Source organism: Pelodiscus sinensis, chromosome 2 (assembly GCF_052426305.1).
Source record: "Pelodiscus sinensis isolate ZL-2025 chromosome 2, ASM5242630v1, whole genome shotgun sequence".
Classification (NCBI taxonomy): Eukaryota; Metazoa; Chordata; order Testudines; family Trionychidae; genus Pelodiscus; species Pelodiscus sinensis.
In genome coordinates, this window is record NC_143053.1 from 147,072,958 (window position 1) to 147,095,913 (window position 22,956).

Here is a 22,956-nt window from a genome sequence, read left to right on the forward strand (position 1 = left end):
AGTTCTTATACTTGCAGAATGGTCCAAGGAACACACACAGACCATTTGGCACACTTTTGTTGTAGATGTGAAGCACTGCACAAGTTTTTTTAGGATGACCAAATAGTTCTTAGAATGGTACATTTTTCTAACATAGACGAGACCTTACATATATGTACGCAAACAACCCTGTGACATCAGAGGTATGGTCGGATGTTGTGACCTGTTCCAAAAACATACTTTAGATCCAGCAATCCTCACTCAAATTTCAATCTGTTCTTTTTTAGGCAAAGTCCCATTGAAGAATAGGAGTTTGCTTACATGAGAACTGAATCAAACCAGAGTAAGGTCTTCAGAATTTGACCAACTGCTTGGGACATTTGCATCTAACAACACAACCCTTTTGCTTGGCTCCTGAGCCATCCAATTCTTTTCTGCAGAAAGGACTACAAAAATAATGGGTAGAAAAAGAAAGGAGTTTACTTACAACACTGAATGTAAATTATGTACAAATATAGAAAGCTATGAACTATAAAAAGGCCAAAACAGTTTTAATAAGGTCAATGTTTTGAACTACAACTACTATGAATTATACATAATATAAACACAGAGAGCAGACTCGTGTGGATCTATAGGAGTTGTTATGAGGAATAATGATGTAATTTATTGGTTACCTTCTGGAAAGAAAGCAGCATGCTAAGAAATCCTGAATTATTCATTAGCTTCAGAGCTTCAGTCCATGATGGCTTTACACATGTTCGTTCTGGGTCAGCTGTCACAGAATCAATTTTTCTTTGGAACAGAAGTAGCACACAATCCATGATCCGCATTATCAAGTGAGGGGGTTTTCCCAATTTGCGAACAGTAGCTATGTCAGCTGGTTTAATAGTCTGAAAAATTAAAGAAAATGACTGTCTAATTTAAGCATCCACCCTTTGCAAACTGAAGTGCATGAGAATTAATGAAGGCCTCTCTCAGGAACCAACGTCTCTTCAAATGCAACATAATCAAATTAAAATTCAAAATGTAGTGTATGTTTTTAGCCTTTTCCATCTAAACATAAAGGACAAGATTGTGGCTAAGCCAGCATCTATGACAAAGAGTGGAGATGATAATGAAGTGCTGTACACTGGCGGCACCTCCCAGCAGCACTGTGTTTGAGGAATACATGACTGACTTATTTCAAAGTTGCATATATAGTGTGAGTACCGCAGCTGCAGTTTTGCAGGCAGTTCTAGTACACCTGGTTCTCCAATAGTTTTAGCTTCCAACATGCGGAAATTAAGGTAAAACGTCCTTTCTGCAAGGGGAGGAACCAAAGTGTAGGACTTGCAGCCAAAATCCCTATTCTCTTCAGTTCATTCTCCTGTCTGCAGCAGTGGTTTACTGGAGTCTTATAACCCCCCGGATTAGTGAATCTTGCCATATTTCAGGTCCATTCAGCAAAATGAAATATTCCAATTCAGGATTAACTGACCTGAAACTAAAAGGTTTGGTTCTCTAGATGGAAAATCAAATATTTTTTTATAAAACCTAAATTTTCAAAATTTTGATTTTGCAGAAACTGCATTTTTCATCAACCAATTATTCCGGTGGAAAGTTTCCAACCAGCTCTAGTCCTGAGTTACTTTTACAGTCTGTGTCTCCATCTGTACAGGCTGAGTGTGGGTGGGTCCTGTGATGAGTTGTATTTGAACCTGAGCTGGTGAGTCACAAGAGGCAATTGCCTTTGGGCCTTATGATAGGCACATGCCAATCACCCAAGTTCCAGCCAAACCACAAGCAAGGGCCCCAGGTAGGGATTTAGGTTCTTAATGGAAGCAGAAACTCCCAGCTCAATGTTGCTAGCTAGCTGGGAAAATTCCCAACTTCCTGGTAGTTCTGACAGACTCCCCGCACCTCAGTCTGCTCCTGCTCCTGCTCCTGTTCCTGTTCCTGTTCCTGTTCCTGCTCCAGTCTGAGCCTGCTCCTTGGCTATCTGACACTCTCCCTACCATGCAAAGGAAAATAGACTGCTTTATCCATGGACCGTGGGCCAAGCATCAATCTTACACAAAACAGGAATACATTTTGGGGAATATGAAAGGAAACATGGCTCCCCAAGGGACTTGAACAGAGTGCAGGCACGGAGAATAGCACTGAGCTTTGCACTTGAGGTGAGAATAGACTATTGGCTACTCTAGATCACACCCACCATTTACATCTACCTGCTTTAACTAGACCCAAGCCAGAGAATCAATGCACACTGTACATTTTTGCACATGATGTCCCTTTGGGGCTACCTGCTTCCCTTTTTGAGTTTATACCTCAGTGCATAGAGCCAGCCAGCATAACTGTCACTGCAAAACTGGAGGAGAATGACTACAGAAGTGTGGAATAGGTGTGACCCAGCAGTCTACACATAGTGCAGTGTATTGAAAAATCAGCCAAAGTGTGCTGAGGGAACGCCTACAAAAGCAGCATCTGCTATACAGTACACTCTGGGGAAGCCTATCTCTACTGCCTGCCAGGGGAAGAGGCGTTGTCCACCGTTACTCCTCTGCTCCCTGTCCCAGTCTGTAGGGTTTCTCTACAGGCAATAGCAATCCCGTGCCAGAGACCTCTGCTGTCTGCCATGTGGAAGAACACACATTGTAACTGGCCACTGCGTAGGAGTGCAAGTTGAGGAAACAGCCTTTTACATCTCACCCCGGGGGTCCGGTGCTGAGCTAGGTTCAATCTAACCCAGAGGATAGAATGTGATCGTGTTTAGTGTAAGGTGTCTGGCTTATTCAGCGGCAGTCTCCAATCAATCTCTCTCACTCACAAGTGATATGGTGACTGGAGTCTGTTAGTTCATGCATTTGCAGTATTCTGACTTGCCTTGCTGAAGATGGACAAACATAATTAAATGCTATAGGTGTCATCACACTCATTCTCTGCATGCATTTCTATTGTACCAATTCAATTTTGACCTGCAGTGCTGCCTCCGCTTCCTCCAGAGCAGGCCTTGCAGCTTCCAGCTTCTGCTCAGCTGCTGCTTTATCAATGGCAATTTCATCCACAATGGCTTGTGCTTTGTCTTTCACCTTCTGGACCTGCATTTTCACCGTTTCAGCAGCCTGGGCTTTCAGAGTCACTTCCAGTAAAACGCCATCAGCTTTTTTGGAAGCAACAGCCAAGTCTCTCTCTTTTACTGCCAGTTCTTTGGACAGCTGGTTTACTGAAAACTCAGCTTCCATGAGCTTCGCAAGACCTGTTCAAATCAAATTACAATAATGGTGCATTTATGCATCAGGAAAAAGTGAGGGTTAAGCCTAAATGTTCACACTTCAGTGCCGACAATCACTCATCCAAACCCATATTTAGGAACGTGAGTAAGTGCCCTGAAGACTGATCTCATTTATTTTACACCTGTTTCACACCTGCATTACTTCATTTATTTCCCTACAGATACTCTCTGATTTTCAGTGGAATAGGGGACATCAGGATCATACTCTGGAGCATTTGCTCAGATATCTAAATATGGGTTTAGATTATTAATTTTAGGTATTTATTTTATTTGAACTGGTTTTTAATTCCATGAAGCTCTCAGACCCCATTATAGAATGGCACTCTTCCAAGATAACAGACATTTCTTTCAATATTAACACAGAAACATGAAGAGAGACTTTCAAAAACCATTAAAATTTAGTAGCGTGATGTGCACTCATAAACGTCATAAGATCTGACAGGCACCTTATAAATCCATTTGAAACATGGAAAAGAGGAACTCATTGGATTGCTCCTAAGCTCCAGAGAACAGGGTAAAGTAGAGGGGCCTGTAGTCTCGGGGAACTCAGGAGACTCAGGGGATCATGTTGAGTTCCTAAGAGCAGCATTACATGGGAATGTGGAAGGAGGTAGGGGTAGGTGGAGACAGACAGTGTGGCCCTGAGCTCTGAACTGGCTCATTTAACAAACAATGAGAGGAACAAACAAACAAAAAATTGTGTGTGTAAAACCCCCTCACAAATAAATGGACGTATCAAAACCATTGCTTTGCTTGCTCTCCACACAAGGACAATTCTACATTTGTGTAGCCACCCACTGGCTTTCTATAGGGGTATGTTTGCACAGCTCAGTTCTGCGAGGTGCTCAGAATTCCTTTAAGGTACTGGACATTCTTGTGAGGTTCTGAACACCCTCTTCTCCGGCAGCCTACCTGGGAATGGAGAGTGCTCAGCACACTGAGGATCAAGCCCTTAGCCACCCTCCCTATTTCAGCAACAATGAAGTCATAGACTGCATTAGAGTATGTGTCACATTCTGCAGAGGGGCAGATTCTCTCCTCTTCTCTGTGGTATCCAATTAATGTATTGGACTAATCTGATGAATACATTACTCTGAGGCCTGTAGGCTGCATGGGTTAGCTGAGAGTTGTTGTGTGAGTCCAGGTCTTCAGCTACTGCGAACCAGTGTATCACCACTGACCTCTGTGGAGCTAGGTAGATTTAAACCAACTACAGAGCCGGTCCATTGTCTTTGTCTGAGTGGGGGAACTCACTCATAACAGGGTGATGGAGAGGACACCTGTAAAAAGATGTCCAGTCTGTACAGAAAGGGATCAAATAGATTGGGTTTTCTGCATCACTGCACAATAGTGGCCTGAGAAAATGTAGTGTTGATCTTGATTATAGAGGGTTGAAGGCATGCATGGAAAGGGACAGGGGAATCTCTAGTTGGCATGTAGATAGCAAGATAGCGGGTGTCTGGTAAGTAAACTGGAGGATGGCTTGTGGTTGGATTTGTAAACCTTGTAAATGTTTGGGAGATTGTTTATGAGAGTCATTGGCCAGTACTGAGATAAAATGTGCAGGTGCAGATTTTTGGATGAATGCTGAACTTTGGGAGTTAAGCTTGATTTTGGAAATTTTACCTGGATACATTTATTTAAGAGACTATTAATTATGAATGTATTTGAATATTTGCCTACCTTCCTTTGGTTGTACTTTCAATACTTTTAAATAGTTTTGGGGTTGGGTTTTTTTGTTTGTTTTTTAGCAGTAACAGTCCTTGGCATACATCCACAGTAGCAGTTTTAACTTAAAACGAACAAAAGGGGTTCTTATCTGTTAATTAATATCAATTTACAATTCACTTGTAGTCTACAAAACATATAAAGTTAATGAAGCAAAAATTCCAAGTGTTTATGAGCACACTGTACAACATACCAGAAACTCAATTATGGTTGCTGGCTTGCTGATGGAAAAGAGCTCACTTAATTTAAATCTATACAAACAGGGTAATTTCCGAAATGCTGTGACTCAGATTCTTTGTATAAAAGAGTAACTATTAATGGTATACTACAGTTCCATAAAAATGTTAATTTTGCGATGTAGGTTTTAGTGGTATCAAAGCCATTAATTCTTCATCCAGCACATAAGAGTTTTAGAAATAATAATTGTCTCTGACATGTTCTGCATTTTGAGAAATCTAAAGGATACATCAAGCTGTGCAAATTCTGAGAGTGGAATGTTATATACAAAAAGAGACTATTCATTTGGGACTAATCCTGGTCCCACTCCATCTTTTATCCATAGCAATCTGACCAGGATTGGAAACTTACACTGATCTATCCTACAGGGGGGAAATCTTGCCCATACCCACAATTGCAGAAAAGCCAAAATGCAGCAGAACCTCCAGGAAGCACACAGGACAGTAAGGCTACGTCTACTCAGCAGCACCACATTCCGAAATAACATAGTGTGCGTCTACACTACAAGCCTTTATTTCGAAATAATATCGAGCTGGAGGACTTCTTACTCTGACTCCTGTAACTCTCATTTTACGAGGAGTAAGGGAAGTTGAAGGAAGAGTGCTCTTTTTGTCCTGCTGAGTAGACATACCCTAAGACTGAACAAAATGGCAGTGCAGGGGGCTTCTGAAGATTCTCTTTCCCAAGCTTTTCATCATTCTCTGACTTCCCCTTCATCATTCTGCCTTCCATATCCCCTTTCTCATCGCCTCTACTCTCATATTCTCATGTCCTTTCTCAAGCCTCTGCTTTATACCGCAACAAATATTTGCTTCTTCATCCCAAATAAAGTATTGATAATAAAAAACTTAACAATATATCACCAATAGAAACAACCATGTGATCTCATTTATGTAGCCCTTTTGTTCTTCCATTCCTTTATGTTTGCCCTGTCTATGCAAACTCTTTGGTGCAAGGATAGTGTTTCTGATATGATCTGAAAAGCTGCTAGCACACTATGCGTATGGTAGAAACAATAACTACAGCAGTGTACTAAAAGGGATATAATCATTACTTATGAACTTGATTGTAAATTTAAGGATTTCAAAATTATGACTACTTGTTACATTTAAAAAAATAAATACGTAAATTTTAGAATTGTACATAAAACAAATTCTTGTGCCAAAAAGATATTATTACACACACACACACACACACACACACACTAAAATGGAGGCACCAGTTGTGACTCTGGACTCTATTGCTAAGGGTGATTTGACTTTTGCATTTAGGGCAGTAATGCAATCTCTTTACTCTTACATATACTATAATGTACATAGCTCTTGAAAAAAAGTACACTGTACCTGTTTTCATGCGGTCAGACAAATTTCCCACACCAGCAAATTTCTCTCTGTAGATGGTTTTGTAGCCACCGATAAATGACAGATAAGACTTTGGAGTCACAAATGTTTGACGCCTGTATCGTTCAAAGTACTGAATGCATTTTACAGCTACAAGATCTTGAAATGTCCCCATAGTGTTAACAACACTTTGTTTTACTTCATCTGTGCATTCAATTTTGTAGGAAGCTAAAAAATGCTGTGCAACAGCTACTAGAGCATCTTTTGGCCATCGCTGGAACCAGTCCATTGTACATCCTGAAATCAAACCTGGAAACTTTAGTGCACGAGTTCTGAATTTTTCCCCAACAGGAGAAAAACAAAGAACCACATGCAAATTGTTGCGAACTCGAGTAAGAAAGTAGTCATACAGATTTTCACTACTTGGAGAACGTCTTGGGTACTCTTTCTTCATCACAGATATCAGGTCTTGTGTTATTTCATCTATTTCATCTCGTGCAAAAAGATTGGAAACCTCACCTGAAGCCAAAACATTGTTCATGTACTCAAGAAAAGATTCATCTCTGATTTCATTGTCTGTGAATATAAAGGTAATACCCTGTCCTTTCTGTCCAGCGGTGCGATACAGAATTTTTAGATCATCCATAAGGTTATTAATGCCATACGTTCTAAAGTAGGAAAGTGTTAAAGATGAACAAAACAAAATAAATATCAGGAAACAATTTCATATTTTCTGGCTCAGTCTAATTAGGTAAAAATGTATAAATATGAAATTAATTGGACAATTTCAACATGGACATAAAATGGGGCAACTTCACTGAAATTAATGGGGTTTCATTCTTTAATAGGTTGGCAAGACTAAGACCCTGTCTAGGAATATGAGACTTCATTATTGTGTCACTAAGACACAGGTGCTAAAGTCCTTCATTAAGATTCAGGATAATTACTGTTGAGTCATACTGGAGAATGGATCCAATTACAGTACTTCTCAACAAGATGTAAAGAATGAGGAATTGTCTTTTAGGGCAATGGAGAGTGAGAACCAAGAGGATCCTTAAAGGAAAGCCTTTGGAACATTCAAGCTTAAAGTGGAAGTTTAGGCTGAGGGTTATGTTGTATTATTCATTTTGAATTAACAATTATGCCAAACTCCCAAAAGGGTGAGTCCAGACACTAGCTTGGGGTCTATGTGCTCTGTTGACAATAGAGGAGGGACTCAGCTTGTTCACACATCAAATATGTAAAAATATTGTCCATATGAAGTCAACATTCATTTTGCTGTTCATTTCAGATGGCTCAAGATCAATAGTGACTAAACTGGTATTTTTTAATCTACTGTATCATTAACCAATGGAAGTTGAAATTAATATTTTCCCCTTTCCTTTATCAGCAGTTCATCTTTTAAATAATTATTTTGTTTCTAAGGTGACTTCTCAAAGTAATAAATAATACTTGTAATGTGCACATAGCTAAAACATAAGCACATCATAACAAATTTCTGGTTCAAGGTTAAGTTAACACAGAAAATGCTTTTTAAGTTCTGCTGCAATTCCCTCACAATATTAACACTGCTCTATAGCTATTCCCAGTTTTGCCGCTGAAGGGCACCTGAAGCAGTCCATCAGTTTAGTCTACACTTAGGGCACATCTGCAGTAAAGGGGAAGGTTGACTTAAGATACGCAACTCCAGCTATGTTAATTATGTAGCTGTAATTGACATATCTTAAATCACCATCCTCACAGTGGGGGGGTTGACGGTAGCATGAGGAGCAGGCGTACTGGTGCCGACGAGGGCACCCTCTCAGTTTGATTTAGCAGGTCTTCGCTAGACCTGCTAAATTGAACCTCAGAAGATCGTCTGCGGCAGCATTGATCTTCCCCGTAGTGTAGACATGGCCCTAGTGACTATGGTTGTAAGAGTAATTTGTCTTATATTAATCACCATAATATGTATTCATCCCTGAAACTTGCTGAAATATTGTATTCGGCATGGATGTGAGGCCTCTAGTCTACCCCATCTCCCTCTTGCTGTCTCTTTCTTTCCTACCTCTCCGAGAGGTTAGAGGGACCTGATGTATCTTTTTTCCCGTTCCCTTGGGTATAGTTCCCAGCATCTTCTCAGGTGCAAGGTTTTCTCCCAAAGTTTTGTTTACAGGTGATACTGCATAGAGAGATCTAATGAAATATTCAGTCTGATCATTTTAAAGTAGAGATTTTTGAAGCAGGATTTAAATAGGATTTTATAAGGAAATGCTGAGTGCCAGAATCACATAAAAGAAGAAAGGCTTTTTGCCAAAAGTTTTTACCATATCTCTGTGTATTATTAAGACAACAGAACTTCCATCCAGTTCTGCCATCTGCCAAATGAGCATCTCAGTGTGCACTTTTGGTTGAAAAATGTAGTTTATAATTAGGGCTGCAGTGCTTGAAATATTTTGTTCTATTTGAAATTAATTGTGAATGGTTAATTTACATAGCAGAGTAAGGAACCAATACATTAATGTCTGTGTATATTTCATTGTGTTACCTTGTTAGAGTAATCTGAAAGCTCTGATATCCAGCAATATATGATGCTAATCTGGTCAGACTCTGTTTTCCAGATCCACCCACGCCAACCAACAAGGCATTTCCTTTTGGAGTGCGGATAATTCGGGATATTTTAACCAAATGGATCATTGCATCCTGCATAAAGAAAACATTATTAACGTGGTGTAAAGATGAAAATATATTGTCTATCGTCTTCATGTAGTAACTGACCAGTTAGTGACTACCTTCATTTGGGGCCAGATCCTTACCCAGTGTCCACTAAAGGCCTAATCCAATGCCCTATCAAATCAATCTGAAAGCTCCCATTTACTCCAAAGGGAGAAGAGCTGACCCTGAAAGAGCATCCCTATTTCGTGCTCACACAAAAGCCTGTCAAATGTAGTGCTGCACTCGGGGGAGCAAAGGGACCTGAAACTCTGAGGATAGATTTGAGACAGCGAGGAAACCTAGTGTGGTTCCTAAGGACTGGTCTCTGAGGAGAAATATTTACAACCTCTCTAACCAGCAGCTTGTTCTAAATCAGAAAAGAAAAGGAGCACTGTATTTGTATGCTATTAAATATGTTTTTTATGCCCGGAATGGTGACAGCAATAAATAAAATAACCCCTTCTATTCATGGGTGGCAGGTATACTAGGCCAAGGAAGGCTAGGCCTCACCTGGTGCAGCTGCCACCAACTCACCACTGGACACATGGGCCATGGTGGCTCTGTCCCTTCCCCAAGGCCCCCATCGTCATCTGCTGGGGCATCTCTCTGTCGTGGAAATTTTTCTACTCCACCGCCCCCTAGAGGGGAGTCCTGTCCCTCCTTCTGGGTGGTAGGGCAGTAGAGAAGGATGCAGTGAGCCAATGGTGAGTGGGAGGGTCTGGTGGGCAAGTGAGGAGACTCGGCAGGGCACTTAGGGGTCTGGGTCAGTGGGCCATCACGGTGCTGGGAGCTGTGGCCCAGTATGGAGGGAGTGGCCCAGAATGGCGATGGGGGTGGGCTGGAGCTCCTCCCATCACAGAGGACCCTCAGGACTACACCTGTTTCAGGGTGTGTGGAAGGGCGTGGTCTCAGGTGGGGGGGGGGGGCCAAAGGCAGAGGGTCACCTGCCACCCATACTTCTGTTCATCTTATCATGCTTGACTTATGGTCAAAACCGTGCACTCATACCCTAGGAAACAGGGCCATCCCTTGCAGAGGACATGACAAAGGACAGGATGGTGTCAGTACATTGGCCAATAAAATCAAAACCTAGACTGTAAGTGTACTACCCCCAGACAGCAAGAAGTCTATGGAGAAAATGGGGGCAGAGAAAGCAGAAGAGGTGCTGTAGCTTGCGTCCTTGATGCAAGTCAGAATTTTGTTTATAAGCAGAATGATTAACAGGTGATTAAGATAAGAAAGGGTTGTTAGAATGTTTCCTAAAGTTAAATGATCTGTTCCAAGCTTAGTGAACTGCAAAAAGTAAGTAGCCTAAATAAGAGAAAGTATTGTTGAGATGGTACCAAAGTTACTAATATCTTTCTTTGAGAAGATTAGGGGTTTTTTTTAGAAAAAAGAAATGCAGTAGATCTAATATACCTGGATGTCAGAAAGGCATTTGATATAGTTCCACATGAGAAATTATTAGCTAAATTGGAGAAGAGAAGGATTAATGTGAGAACTGAAAGGTGGATAAGGAACTGGTTAAAGGAAAGACTACAATGGGTGTCAGTCTGAATGGAGCTTACTAGTGGAGTTCCTCGGGGATTAGTCTTAGGACCAATCTTATTTAACATTTTTATTACAGACCTTGACACAAAAAGAGGTAGTATACTAATAAAATTGGCAGATGACACAAAGATGGGAGGAACTGCCAATACCAAAGAGGACCAGAATACCATACAAGAAGATATGGATGACCTTGTAAACCAGAGTAACAGAAACAGGATGATATTTAATAGTGCAAAGTGCTGGGTTATGCATTTAGAGACTAACAACAAGAATTTTTACTATACACTGGCGACTTATCTTTTGAAAGTGACAGTGGATGAGAAAGAGCTGCGTGTTTTGATTGATCACAGGATGACTATGATTTGTCCTTGTGATGCTTCTGTGAAATAGGTTAATGGTAAATGTGTCAGGGAAGGTGTTTCTAGCAGGGGTAGGGAAGTGTTGCTGCAATTATACAATGCACCGGTGTGACCTCATCTGGATTAATGTGTGTGATTCTGATCTCCCATGTTTTAAAAAAAAAATTCAAACAGGAGCAGGTGCAGAGAAGGGCTACTAGGATGACCTGGGAAAAGAGAAACCTATCTTACAAGAAAAGACTCGAAGAGCTTGGCTTGTTTAGTCAAACAATAGAAGGCAGAGGGGAGATGTGAATGCTTTGTATAAATACATCAGAGAGATAAATATCAGGGAGAGAGAGGTGTTATTTAAGATAAGCACTAATGTGGACCCCAGAACAAATAGACATAAACTGGCCAACAACAAGTTTAGGCTCAAAATTAAATGAAGGTTTCTAACCATCTGAGGAGTGACGTTCTAGAGCAGCCTCCCTATGGGAGCAGAGGTGGCAAAAAAAACAACAACCCTAACTGGCTTCAAGACTGAGCTTGATACGTTCATGGAGGTGGCAGTATGACAGGCTTGCCAGTATGACAGGGGGTGTGGCCCATTGGCTACTGCCTGTAGCAAAAGTCCATAAGGGCTGGATATAGGACACTAGATGGGAAGAGGTTTGAATTACTACAGAGAATTCTTTCCTGAGTATCTGCCTGATAAATCTTTCCCACATATTCAGGGTCTAACTGATCATATTTGGGGGGTCAGGAAGTAATTTCCCCAAGTCAGACTGGCAGAGACTGGGGAGGGTGTTTCACCACCTTCTGTAGCATGGATCTTGGGGGCCACTTGCAGGTGTAAACTAGTGTAAAATGGTGAATTCTCTGTAACTTGAAGTCTTGATTTGAGGATGTCAGTAACTCAGCCAGAGTTTAGGGTCAATTACTGGAGTGGGTGGCTGAGGTTCTGTGGTCTACAATGTGCAGGAACTCAGACCCTACATGATCATGATGGTCCTTTCTGACTTTAGTAAGTGTATCTGAAGATGAGTATACATTAGTTTTAAACCTTACCAGTGTTCCTTAAGGGACTTGCAATACACTGTCAGAACATGTTAGTGTTAGAACCATGTGGGTCTAATACTAATTTACATTTTTTTGATATAGGAATTATATACAGTGCTCCTGTCAGATATTTCTAAATTGTTATCTGCAACAACAGAGTTTTCAGTTGCTCTAAGTAGCCCCTGGAATCACAGTTAAAGTTTCATTCCCCCCTCCAAATCTGAAATGGTGCCCCTGTGGATAAGCATGGAATTCACTCCCATATGCACAGCCCTGATGGCCTGACTGGAGCTACTCCACCCAATATAGAAGTCAAACTGCACCTCTCTCTCAGTGAAGAGATGTTCTCAGTGGATGCAACAAGCTTTTGCATTGGAATTTCGGGCAGGAAGAAGGTAGGGACAGGGAGTTGGAAAGTGATTCAGTAACTTGTGTGAGCAGAGGCAGCAGCAGAGCCTGGTGACATCCTATATGGTTGGTTTGTAAGAGATACAGGAGTCCTTTTAGTACATAGAATTGGCAAGTTTGGTCTAGCTTCACTGACAGTCTTGGCAGGACCATATAAAATCCATGCATTGTTAAATAAAGAGAAATCTACAAAGAAAGGGCTGTATATTGGGTCACTTTCAATAATAACTATTTTTACTTTTATTCTCAAACAGAAAATCCAATACCTTGAAAAATACTAAATCCATATGTGTTCCTCTGATGGTTTCATTGTACAGTTGCATGAACATCTGTAATCTTTCAGCCAAGATATCAAAGGATGAAATAGACTCATAAATTTTAGGTGCTTCTAACTCTATGTCATCAGGTTCATCCCCTGTGGCTTCTGGGGCATCACGCAAAAAATCCACGAAGTATAATTCTTTGCAGTCATTTCCTAGTAAGTCTTGATCATGATCTTCAGAAGTAATCTTAAAAAAAAAAAAAAGCCAACCATGGTATATTACCATCACAGTTGTGTTTTTTGTCAGCCCCCGTCAAAGTGAATACTGAGCTTCATTTGCTTTACCTTTTTCATCATATCTTCAAACCAGTCTGTGTCATTTTGGTTGATGAACCTATCTGCAATAACACGACTGCATTCATGATGAAAGAGAGCAGCTAAAACACTGGTGTTCCGGCAGACATCAGCAGAAATGGTAAGAATTCCTTGCCAAATACGACTGAGATCTCGTAAATTAAAGATGTAATGGAATTTAGCTGGAGTTGGTAGCATCTACAAAACAATGTCACATCCATATTCAAATAACTACTTAAGAAACACTGAAAAAGTTCTTTAATAATTATCCATGTAGTATTAAAGGAACACTGAATTTTTAAAATCAAATTAAAAATTAATTTGCACTAAAGGCAGAAACTCATTCATGATATTTAAAACATAGTTAACATAGGAAAGTAAAACAAAGTTAGGATGATGATCAGCTCTTAAATTACATATGTGTGGGGCATCAGCTTCTCCAGAAATCTTCAGTCATAATAATGAGGAATGAAGTGCAGGCTGGACAGCTCAGACAACCAGGGAATTAAAGGTCTCACTCAAAACAGATGAAATTCTTGGCCCCTTCCTCCCTCCTCTTTTCCTTCTTCCCCTGATTTTGTCTCTCTTTTTGAGAACACTTGTTCAGTTCACAAGCATGAGTACAAGGAGATGAAGGAAAATGGGGAGAGAGAGAAGAGGAAGCAAATGAGGGAGCATAGAGAGGAGGAAAAAAAGCACAGAAGAAGATGAAGGTTGACGTGTTCTTTAAACAAAAAACTTTAAAAATAAAGTAATCCTTTTCCATCTTTTTCTAAATATATCTAAGGCAATGGATATCTTTAGCCTTTTTGCTTTATATTAAGCAATTTTAGAGTTCAAATTGTTCACAAATACACTTCTGTTTTCTCCTACGCACAGTTCCCTCTGCAGAGAGTGGGGTAAATAGTGGGAGAAAGTATTTACAAACACTTTATCCCAATTCAGAGACATGCACCCCCTATTTTGTCTGCTTCTTAAGAACATTCATCTGAATGAAATTTTATTCAAATGAATGTTCCCAAGAAACAAGTTTCAGGCTACTAACCAATATTATTTGAATAGAAAATGAAATTAGTTTAGTGATTAACTAAATTAATTCAGGGGGAAGTAGAGTAGTCTATAACAATTTCGTTAGCCAATCAAAGAGCAAAAACAAATGTTATTTGACTTTGGTGATCAATCACAGATCTCAAAAATCCTGAACATAAATAATGGACTACTGCTGCAAACTGAACATCAATGATTCGTAATTCAAAAATTTATATAAAATGTATGTATTGAGCAATTTTGAACAATGAACAAATCTGTAAAAACTACGGTTTCTTCTTAGATAATTCACTGACAGATAAAAGGGATATATTTCTTCAATAATTTGTTTACTATAAAAAATTTTACAAGCTGCTCCTCTGTATCTCTCCTCAGGCCCAGATAAAATGGACAGTTCCTCATCCCCATTCGATACCCCCATCCTCCAGGCCTCAAGTCACAGTCACAACCCTACTGGCCCACAATGATCATGACAACTAGAGTTGGCTATGCAAATTCAAAAACAGTCTGTGATTCAACTGGGTTTGTGGCCTTTTCATGTTCAATAGCTGTGAACATTTGAGTACTCAAGCGTTATTAGAATTAAAACTTGAGAAAAATATATTTTAGCATTTGCCAGAAATGAAGTTTAAATTACATTCTATACAGTAAAATCTGCCGTTCCCATTGCATGTGTTAGTTAAGTTCACCATTAGTGCAAGGGACAGAAACAGTACCAGGGAATGTAAATAGCTAGCCAATATAGCATGGATATTGAATGCTATACAGGCAGTCCTCGGGTTACGTACAAGATAGGGACTGTAGGTTTGTTCTTAAGTTGAATTTGTATGTAAGTCGGAACTGGTACATATTTTGGGGGGGGACGGGGAACTGTAGTTAGGTGGAAAAGACTCTGATTCTCATACAACTTCCTTATTCTAAGAAAAACACATATTGTTTTGATATGAAGGTTTTTTTGGTTGATATTTTAATTAAAAATTGATCATAATTTTCAGTGTTTCATGCTATATCCAAATCTTCCTTTTGGGGTACCTGAAAGATCCAGTTATTCATTTAATAGTCAGAATCTTTGTTTTATATAACTAAAAAAAGTTTATTCAATGCATATTACTGTTCCAAATAGAATTTGCTACAGATGGTTCAGTGAAATGGGTATTAAGTGTAATCAATAGTCATTGGAGAGCACAGTGAAATATTGATACAATCAAAGCTGTTGGGCTGTGTCTACATTGGCACCCCTTTCCGGAAAAGGGATGCTAATGAGACCAGTCGGAATTGCAAATTCCGCGGGGGATTTAAATATCCCCCATGGCATTTGCATTTACATGGCTGCTGCTTTTTTCTGGCTCGGGGTTTTGCCGGAAAAAAGCGCCAGTCTAGACGCGATTTTCCGGAAAATAAACCCTTTTCCGGAATATCCCTTATTCCTTCTTGAAAGTAGATAAGATCCCTTATTCCTACTTGAAAGTAGGAATAAGGGATCTTCCGGAAAAGGGCTTATTTTCCGGAAAATCGCGTCTTGACTGGCGCTTTTCTCCGGCAAAACCCCAAGCCGGAAAAAAGCGGCAGCCATGTAAATGCAAATGCCACAGGGGATATTTAAATCCCCCGCGGAATTTGCAATTCCGACTGGTCTCATTAGCATCCCTTTTCCGGAAAGGAGTGCCAATGTAGACACAGCCTTGTTGTATTCTGCTGAGCAGAAAATGGAAATCCCTTCCTGTGAAGTGTGTGTGTGTGAATTTATCCACAGGATTAATTTTAAAGAAAAATTCTGTGTTGGGAACAGGAGTTTAGCCACAGGTGGGTCCTCATTGTCCACTCACCTACTTTGCAACCGGACCCATCCCCTTGGGGCTTACCCTGCTCCGCTCCAGCCAGGGTGTGGGGTTGGGGCTTATCCCCTCTTCCCTTCTGTCCTGCTCCTTCCCATTCTTGCCCACCCACACCACTGGGTAATTTTTCAGCTTCACCTCTGCCAGGCTGGAAGGGACTTGTTAATTTCACGTGACGCTAACAAGATACTTGCAGCTCTAGTGCTGAAGAGGGAAAGAGCTGCTGCTCCCAAGGTGGGGACTGTAACACAATGGGTCTCACTGCCTGCTGCTCCTGCTGTTCCCTAGGAAATTAATTTTTCCACTCTGGAGTGCCCCCTTTTGGCTGGTGTCTTGTTCCATAGTGAAATTAACTACAGTATGTCAGGTGGCGCGTCCTCCGCGGCGAGAAAAGCTGCTCCACGTCTCCCTAGTCTGCTGGGGGGGGCGCTAGCTCCGCATCTCCCTGGTCTGCTGGGGGGAAGCGCCCCCCCGCACCGCCAGAGGCGGCAACAGTGGGAGAGGCACCCCGCACTAGCTGCGCCCCTCCCCCCCATTTGTAACTAGGGATCCGACGTAAGTCGGATTGATGTATCCCGGGGACTGCCTGTATTGAATATTGAATCATTTACAAACACTCTGCAAACCAACAATTATTTGTTGAAGAATTTTAAGAAGAATTTCAGATAAACAAATTCAATGTCATAATCTATTTGCAGGCAGTTCATGTACAGAAAAGAGGCAACACTTATATGATAAATTATTCATTGTTAATTACTTACTTGGGTCTCCTATTATTATCTCAAAAATGCATATAAAATACAATTTGATTACAGCTAGACAGATGGCAAGATATGACTATTGCTTATGATCAGCTAAGAATTGCTCAGCCCCTATTATTCTGTTGTCACATCCTGCCCTCTGTCCTGCTTGTTTATTTCTTCCACCTGCAATTTTTTGTCATTTAGAATTTAAACTCTCTGCAACAGGGATTTATATTTACCAGATTTTTCCATAGCATCTCACACAATAGGGTCCTACCTGAGTGGTTTTCAGGGGCTTCCACAACTAGCATAAAATAACATAATAAATAAATAAATTAAATTAAATTAAATAATACCACCATCTCATTTTCCAATAGACAGATTCTGTGAACACTGATTATCATTATAGCAGAAATTCCACAGGTACTGTGCTATCTTTTCATTTCATGGCAGAAGTATAGACTTGTTACCAATAGTCACATTTTTTACCTTTACTTTAGTTGCTTGCCAGATTTTTCTAGTTGTAGGTACTAATGCTGATGCAAGTTTGCATATTTCTTCTGGGAAGCCTCTCTGCACACAGAAATAGCCTTCAGCTAGTGTTCTAAATATTTTGTCAATAGATGAATTGGAGGGTAGGGTGCAGTTATAAACAGTAAATTGACGCTTCAGGCGCTGAGGAATGTCATTCCGACCTCCTCCAGGGTGAATCATGGCAGCTACAAACTGGATGTCAACCACATTAGTGAATTCTCCTGGCTTTTCCAAATTGTAGAAGCCATTCTGCTCCATCAGCTGCCTTACAATCTCATTGGTGATCTTACAGAAACATAAAGGGAATAATCAGATATTATTTTTGACAGTCCAACAGAAACCATATCTCCAATACAATAAATAAGCAGGCAAAAGAAAAAGGCAGAGTACTTTGCAATGAATCGTTATTAATTTAATAACATTCAGGAAAGTAACAAAAAACAAACAAACCCAAATAAGATATTCCAAATGTTCTGGCCCACTTAGGCAGATGTAATGTATTACTTGCCCAGGAATTTTCAAAAATATCTAGTAACCTATCTTTAAGAACTTTAACTAACACCTACTGTTCTTCCAAATACCTCAAAAATATTTATACAGGATGCTAGCAGGGACCAACAGCTCCAGATACAGTGGGTTAGCTGCATCAAAAATGCATGTATTATAGTCATAGCCTAGGGAATGGGGGCAAGGGGAAAGAGGACGGAAAAGAGAAGTGCCTAGGAAATTTTAAGCATCTCATGGGTGAGGTACCATCTAACTTATAAGGTGCAGGTGGGTTCAGAGTCATCTTCATTCACTACTGAGCCAGCAGCCACATATTTGAGCAGTGGTTCTCAAACTTTTGGGCCTGTGTTTCAACCTGCTCAATGCAGCCTTTTCTGTGGACCACCAGCCTGTGAGCCATGATGATAAAATGGGTGCAGGATGGGTAGGGGTGTGGGGTCTGGCCAGGAGGTTGGCTGCAGGAGCGGTCTGACGATGGGGGGGTCTTGGAAGGAGGGAGGATGCAGCAGCAGGCTGAGGGCAGGGGGCTGGGTGGTAGGTAGGGTTCAGGAGTGGACTAAGGGTGGGGTGGGTGACTGGATGGGAGGGAGGTTGCAGGAATGGGCTGAGGTGGGGGCACCTTTAAGGGAGGGAGGGAGGGTGCAGGGTAGAGATGGGGGTCTAGGTGGGAGAGAGGATGCAGGAGTGGGCTGAGGGTAGGGGTCTTGGAGGGAGGGCGAGTGCATGAGCAGGGAGAGGTGCGGGATTTCAGTGGAAGGGGAGTGTGTGAGGAGGATAGCGGTGTGGGGCCTGGGCATGAGCAGTTACCTGGTTCTGTGCCGCCTGATGCTCCAAGGCACTGCCTCCCCCACCCACTACATGCATTGGCCATGATTCCAGCCAATGGGAGCAGCGAGGAAAGCCTCCAGGCAAATGGTTTCCTGCACTGCTGTTCCTCCAGCCAGGGGAAGAGGGAGCAGCAGTGCACGGAGCCACTTCCTGCTCCCGGGAGCCAGATCCTGCCTGAGAGGCTCCCCCCTCCAGTGGGAAGCTGGTGCTTGCACTCCAACCATGCAGGGGGAGGGAACGCAGGGATGGAGCATCAGTGCAGGCTCCCCGCTGCAGTGAAGGGCCGAGTACGCAGCCTACATGCAAGACTGTCGCAAACCACATGTTGAAAACCACTGTACTAGAGGCATCAGCTGAAGAGGTAGCCCAAGAAGAGACAGAGAGAGAAGAGAGAGAGACACATTCATACGGTGATTGCAACAGACAACTGATGAGTGAGTGGAGGTGGTTAGCTCAGCAATGGGGATGGCTAAATAGGGGCTTTGGGAAGTGGGAGAGACATGTTTGGAGGGGCTGGAAGGGAAGATAGGGGGAACCATGACAAAACATGAGCTTTGGATAGGAACAGGAAGGCAGGGAAGTAGTCCATGATGCATAAACTCTACTTCCACAGGAAAAGCACGCAGGAAACTGAGGCGATCTTAACTTTCCAAACCAGATCTACAAAGTTTGCAGGACTCTGGCTGGGGTTCACAGAGCTACAGATTCAGAGGTAAAGACTTAGCCAGGATGCCTGCTGGCCCCTATGCATGAGTGATCGAATTGGGAACAAGCTTTCAGAAAGGTCAGACACATTAAATATTTATTTTTTAATTTTTGAAAATTCATGTAAATACCTAGGCACCGAAATGCCTGTCTAAACTATCATGTTGGCATGCAGTCAATGAGAGCTATGCTTTAAAGTCTGGATGATCAGGAAGGAAAGATGCTGTGATTGCTTGCTGGATTCTCATGTTCCCTGTCCTTATTGACATAAGCATAGCTGTTTCAGTAGAAAATAGAAACGGTTGTTTTACTTCCCATTTACTTTCAGCACAGGCAGTTCATAAACCCCACAAGTACTACAGGTAACTGAGATGAAAGGCCCAAAAGCTACAATGGTTATCAAATGGCTTGATGCTCATTTGCAGCACTTTATTCTGACCATATCTCATCAGTTATGAGGAAAAGTAGCACAGAGTTATTTATTATCCAACAAATGCCATTTTCCAGTCTAGTATTTAGCACTCTTGCTATGCTCAGTTCTCTGGAACCATGAGTAGTAAAATAAGGAGAAATACTGGAACTGACAGTACTCTGGGTGCCCATTGGCATTTACGCTCTGTGTTGTCTTACAGTGTTCAGAACAGGTCTACAGCTACAGTTTATAAAACACTCTCGTTCCATGGAACCATTGCTAAAAATGGCAGGGAATATTAGTCAAAATGCCCCATTGCTGACGTTTATTGCAAACACACCCGGCAAGAAATATTGATTTTCAGTTCTCCTTCAAATATTTGCAAAGCCTTAAAAACATCTCTGTATCAAGTTGGCTTCTCTTTTAGGTACACATGAAACATTTGTGTTTATTCCTTATGTAATGGTAACAATTTTTTCACCTGATCACCCCATTCATTAATCACAGGCATGTTGATATCATCAATAAATATGGTCATTTTCTTTCCAGCTGGAGGACCATAGGTAGTGCCCATTCTTTTATCTATGTAGCTTTCTATACTCCTTTGGAACATATTTGGCAGAGTAGCAGAAGAGAAGTTTAAGCGCTTTGTCAGATGAAAATCAGGATCATATTTGCTGGTATAACCCTATAAAATAAACATATTTTATGTAATTCAGAACTGCAGAGCACCCACAATTCTAGGTGAAGTCATTGAGAGATACCGAGTCTCAGTCCATCCGAAAAATCAGAAATAAGGTATCTCATGTTGGGTACCCATAGATAGAAGCAACCAAAAACCATTAGCAACTACTTTACTTAGTTTAAAATATTAACAGAAGCGTACTTACGACAATCATTATGAGCCTATATTCTGAAATTTTAAAAAAACCAATAACTCATAATCAATGTATAGTATTAAAGTTTACAGGGTTTTAACAGATGTTTTCAAATGTCGCAAAAGTAGACTTATATTGAGATGTTCGCCAGGGGTGAAAATAAGCGGGAGCACACTGGTGTGAAGCTGCGACAAGAACTGGCTGAGCTGTGGCAAAAGCCACCAGCGCACTATTTAAAGAGCTGGCAGAGACCTGGGTTGCAAAAGGACAGTACCTGTAAGAAATGTTAAGTTACTTTCACCCCGATGTAGACATAATGCAAATAAATCTTAAACTCGTTTTTCTTTTTCTGAAGATAAAAAGGGCAATTGTGAGAATGAGGCACACCAAAGGGATGGATAGCATTTGATACGGTCTCGCATGATATTCTTATTGATAAACTAGGCAAATATAACTTAGATAGGGCCACGATAAGGTGGGTGCATAATTGGCTGGATAACCGTAGTCAGAGAGTTGTTGTTAACGGTTCTAAATCCTGCTGGAAAGGGATAACAAGTGGAGTTCCTCAAGGGTCTGTTTTGGGACCCGTACTGTTCAATATCTTCATCAATGATGTAGATATTGGGATAGAGAGTACGCTTATTAAGTTTGCAGATGATACCAAACTGGGTGGGGTTGCAACTTCTTTGGAGGATAGGAACATAATTCAAAATGACCTTAGCAAGTTAGAGAAATGGTCAGAGGTAAACAGGATGAGGTTTAATAAAGAGAAATGCAAAGTGCTCCACTTAGGAAGGAACAATCAGTTCCATACATACAAGATGGGAAGCGACTGTCTAGGAAGGAGCATGGCGGAAAGGGATCTAGGGGTCATAGTGGACCACAAGTTGAATATGAGTCAACAGTGTGATGCTGTTGCAAAAAAAGCAAATATGATTCTAGGTTGTATCAACAGGTGTGTTGTAAGCAAAACTCGTGAAGTCATTCTGCCGCTCTATTCTGCACTAGTTAGGCCTCAGCTGGAGTACTGTGTCCAGTTCTGGGCGCCACATTTCAAGAAAGATGTGGAGAAATTGGAAAGGGTGCAGAGAAGAGCGACAAGAATGATTAAAGGTCTAGAGAACATGACCTATGAAGCCAGGCTTCATGAACTGGGCTTGTTTAGTTTGGAAAAAAGAAGATTAAGGGGGGACATGATAGCGGTTTTCAAATATCTAAAAGGGTGTCACAAGGAGGAAGGCGAAAATTTGTTCCTCTTGGTTTCTGAGGACAGGACAAGGAGTAATGGGCTTAAAGTGCAGCAGAGGAGGTTTAGATTGGACATTAGGAAAAAATTCCTAACTGTCAGGGTGGTCAAATATTGGAATAAATTGCCAAGGGAGGTGGTGGAATCTCCCTCTCTGGAGATATTTAAGAACAGGTTAGATAGACATCTGTCAGGGATGGTGTAGACGGAGCTTGATCCTGCCTTGAGGGCGGGGGGCTGGACTCGATGACCTCTCGAGGTCCCTTCCAGTCCTATTATTCTATGATTCTATGATTCTATGATATTTCTCTTTTCCTGATAATGCAGAGAATCTCTGTTAAAGTTTGAAAGCTTTTTACCTACAAACCCCTGGGTTTACAGAAATACGTCATTTTTGCTAATGTTGATGATCACCTTAAACTACCATGGTGCTTCAACTCTCTGCATGGCTTTCGGTTTTTGTAACATCACCAACTGTACCAAGGGTGAAATCCACAAAGTCTGAAGTCAAGTGACATCAGACAGGTACATTGAGGAAAATGTTTTCTGATGTTTTGTTGATTTTCAATTGTGTTTTTAACTGAACAATTTTTAAAAGATTCACTTTGTTTATAAGGATAAAAGATATCAACCATAATTTAAATTCTTACATTTATAACAGGGTTGAATGGAAATTCTCCAATTTCAGAACATCAGCACTAAGAATACTTAGAGCTCTGCATTTCTATTAGTCAGATTTAATAACTACCTGACCTAGAACAGAACTACTGAGATGCTTCAGAAAGGAAAATCAGCTAAATCAATTTTCTATCTCCCAAAAGATATTTTGGTGAACAGCATTAGGCTCTTGATTTTGCTGACTGCCCAAAACCAGAATCTCCCTTTCAGAAGTGCTGCCTTTTAGAAGCAATTTTTCTGAGGAAGACACAAAAAGAAGGTGTTCCTGAAACACCCATAGCTGGGGTATTTGAAGAACACCACAGGCAGCTGGTTAACA

The 22,956-nt window shown here is 41.1% G+C and overlaps 1 protein-coding gene across 1 annotated transcript in view; it reads right to left on the reverse strand.

Moving 5' to 3' along the window:
* The window catches only part of LOC102447295 (dynein axonemal heavy chain 5-like), a 290,514-nt gene that overhangs the window by 115,194 nt on the left and 152,364 nt on the right, over positions 1-22,956 (reverse strand). Inside the window, exons 52-59 of the mRNA XM_014581788.4 lie at positions 20,317-20,523; positions 17,339-17,668; positions 13,216-13,422; positions 12,875-13,117; positions 9,083-9,237; positions 6,559-7,223; positions 2,934-3,214; positions 654-869 (exon numbers count right to left, since the gene is read on the reverse strand). Of these exons, the coding sequence (XP_014437274.3) occupies positions 654-869; positions 2,934-3,214; positions 6,559-7,223; positions 9,083-9,237; positions 12,875-13,117; positions 13,216-13,422; positions 17,339-17,668; positions 20,317-20,523 (2,304 nt within the window). The remainder of the gene's footprint in view (positions 1-653; positions 870-2,933; positions 3,215-6,558; positions 7,224-9,082; positions 9,238-12,874; positions 13,118-13,215; positions 13,423-17,338; positions 17,669-20,316; positions 20,524-22,956) is intronic.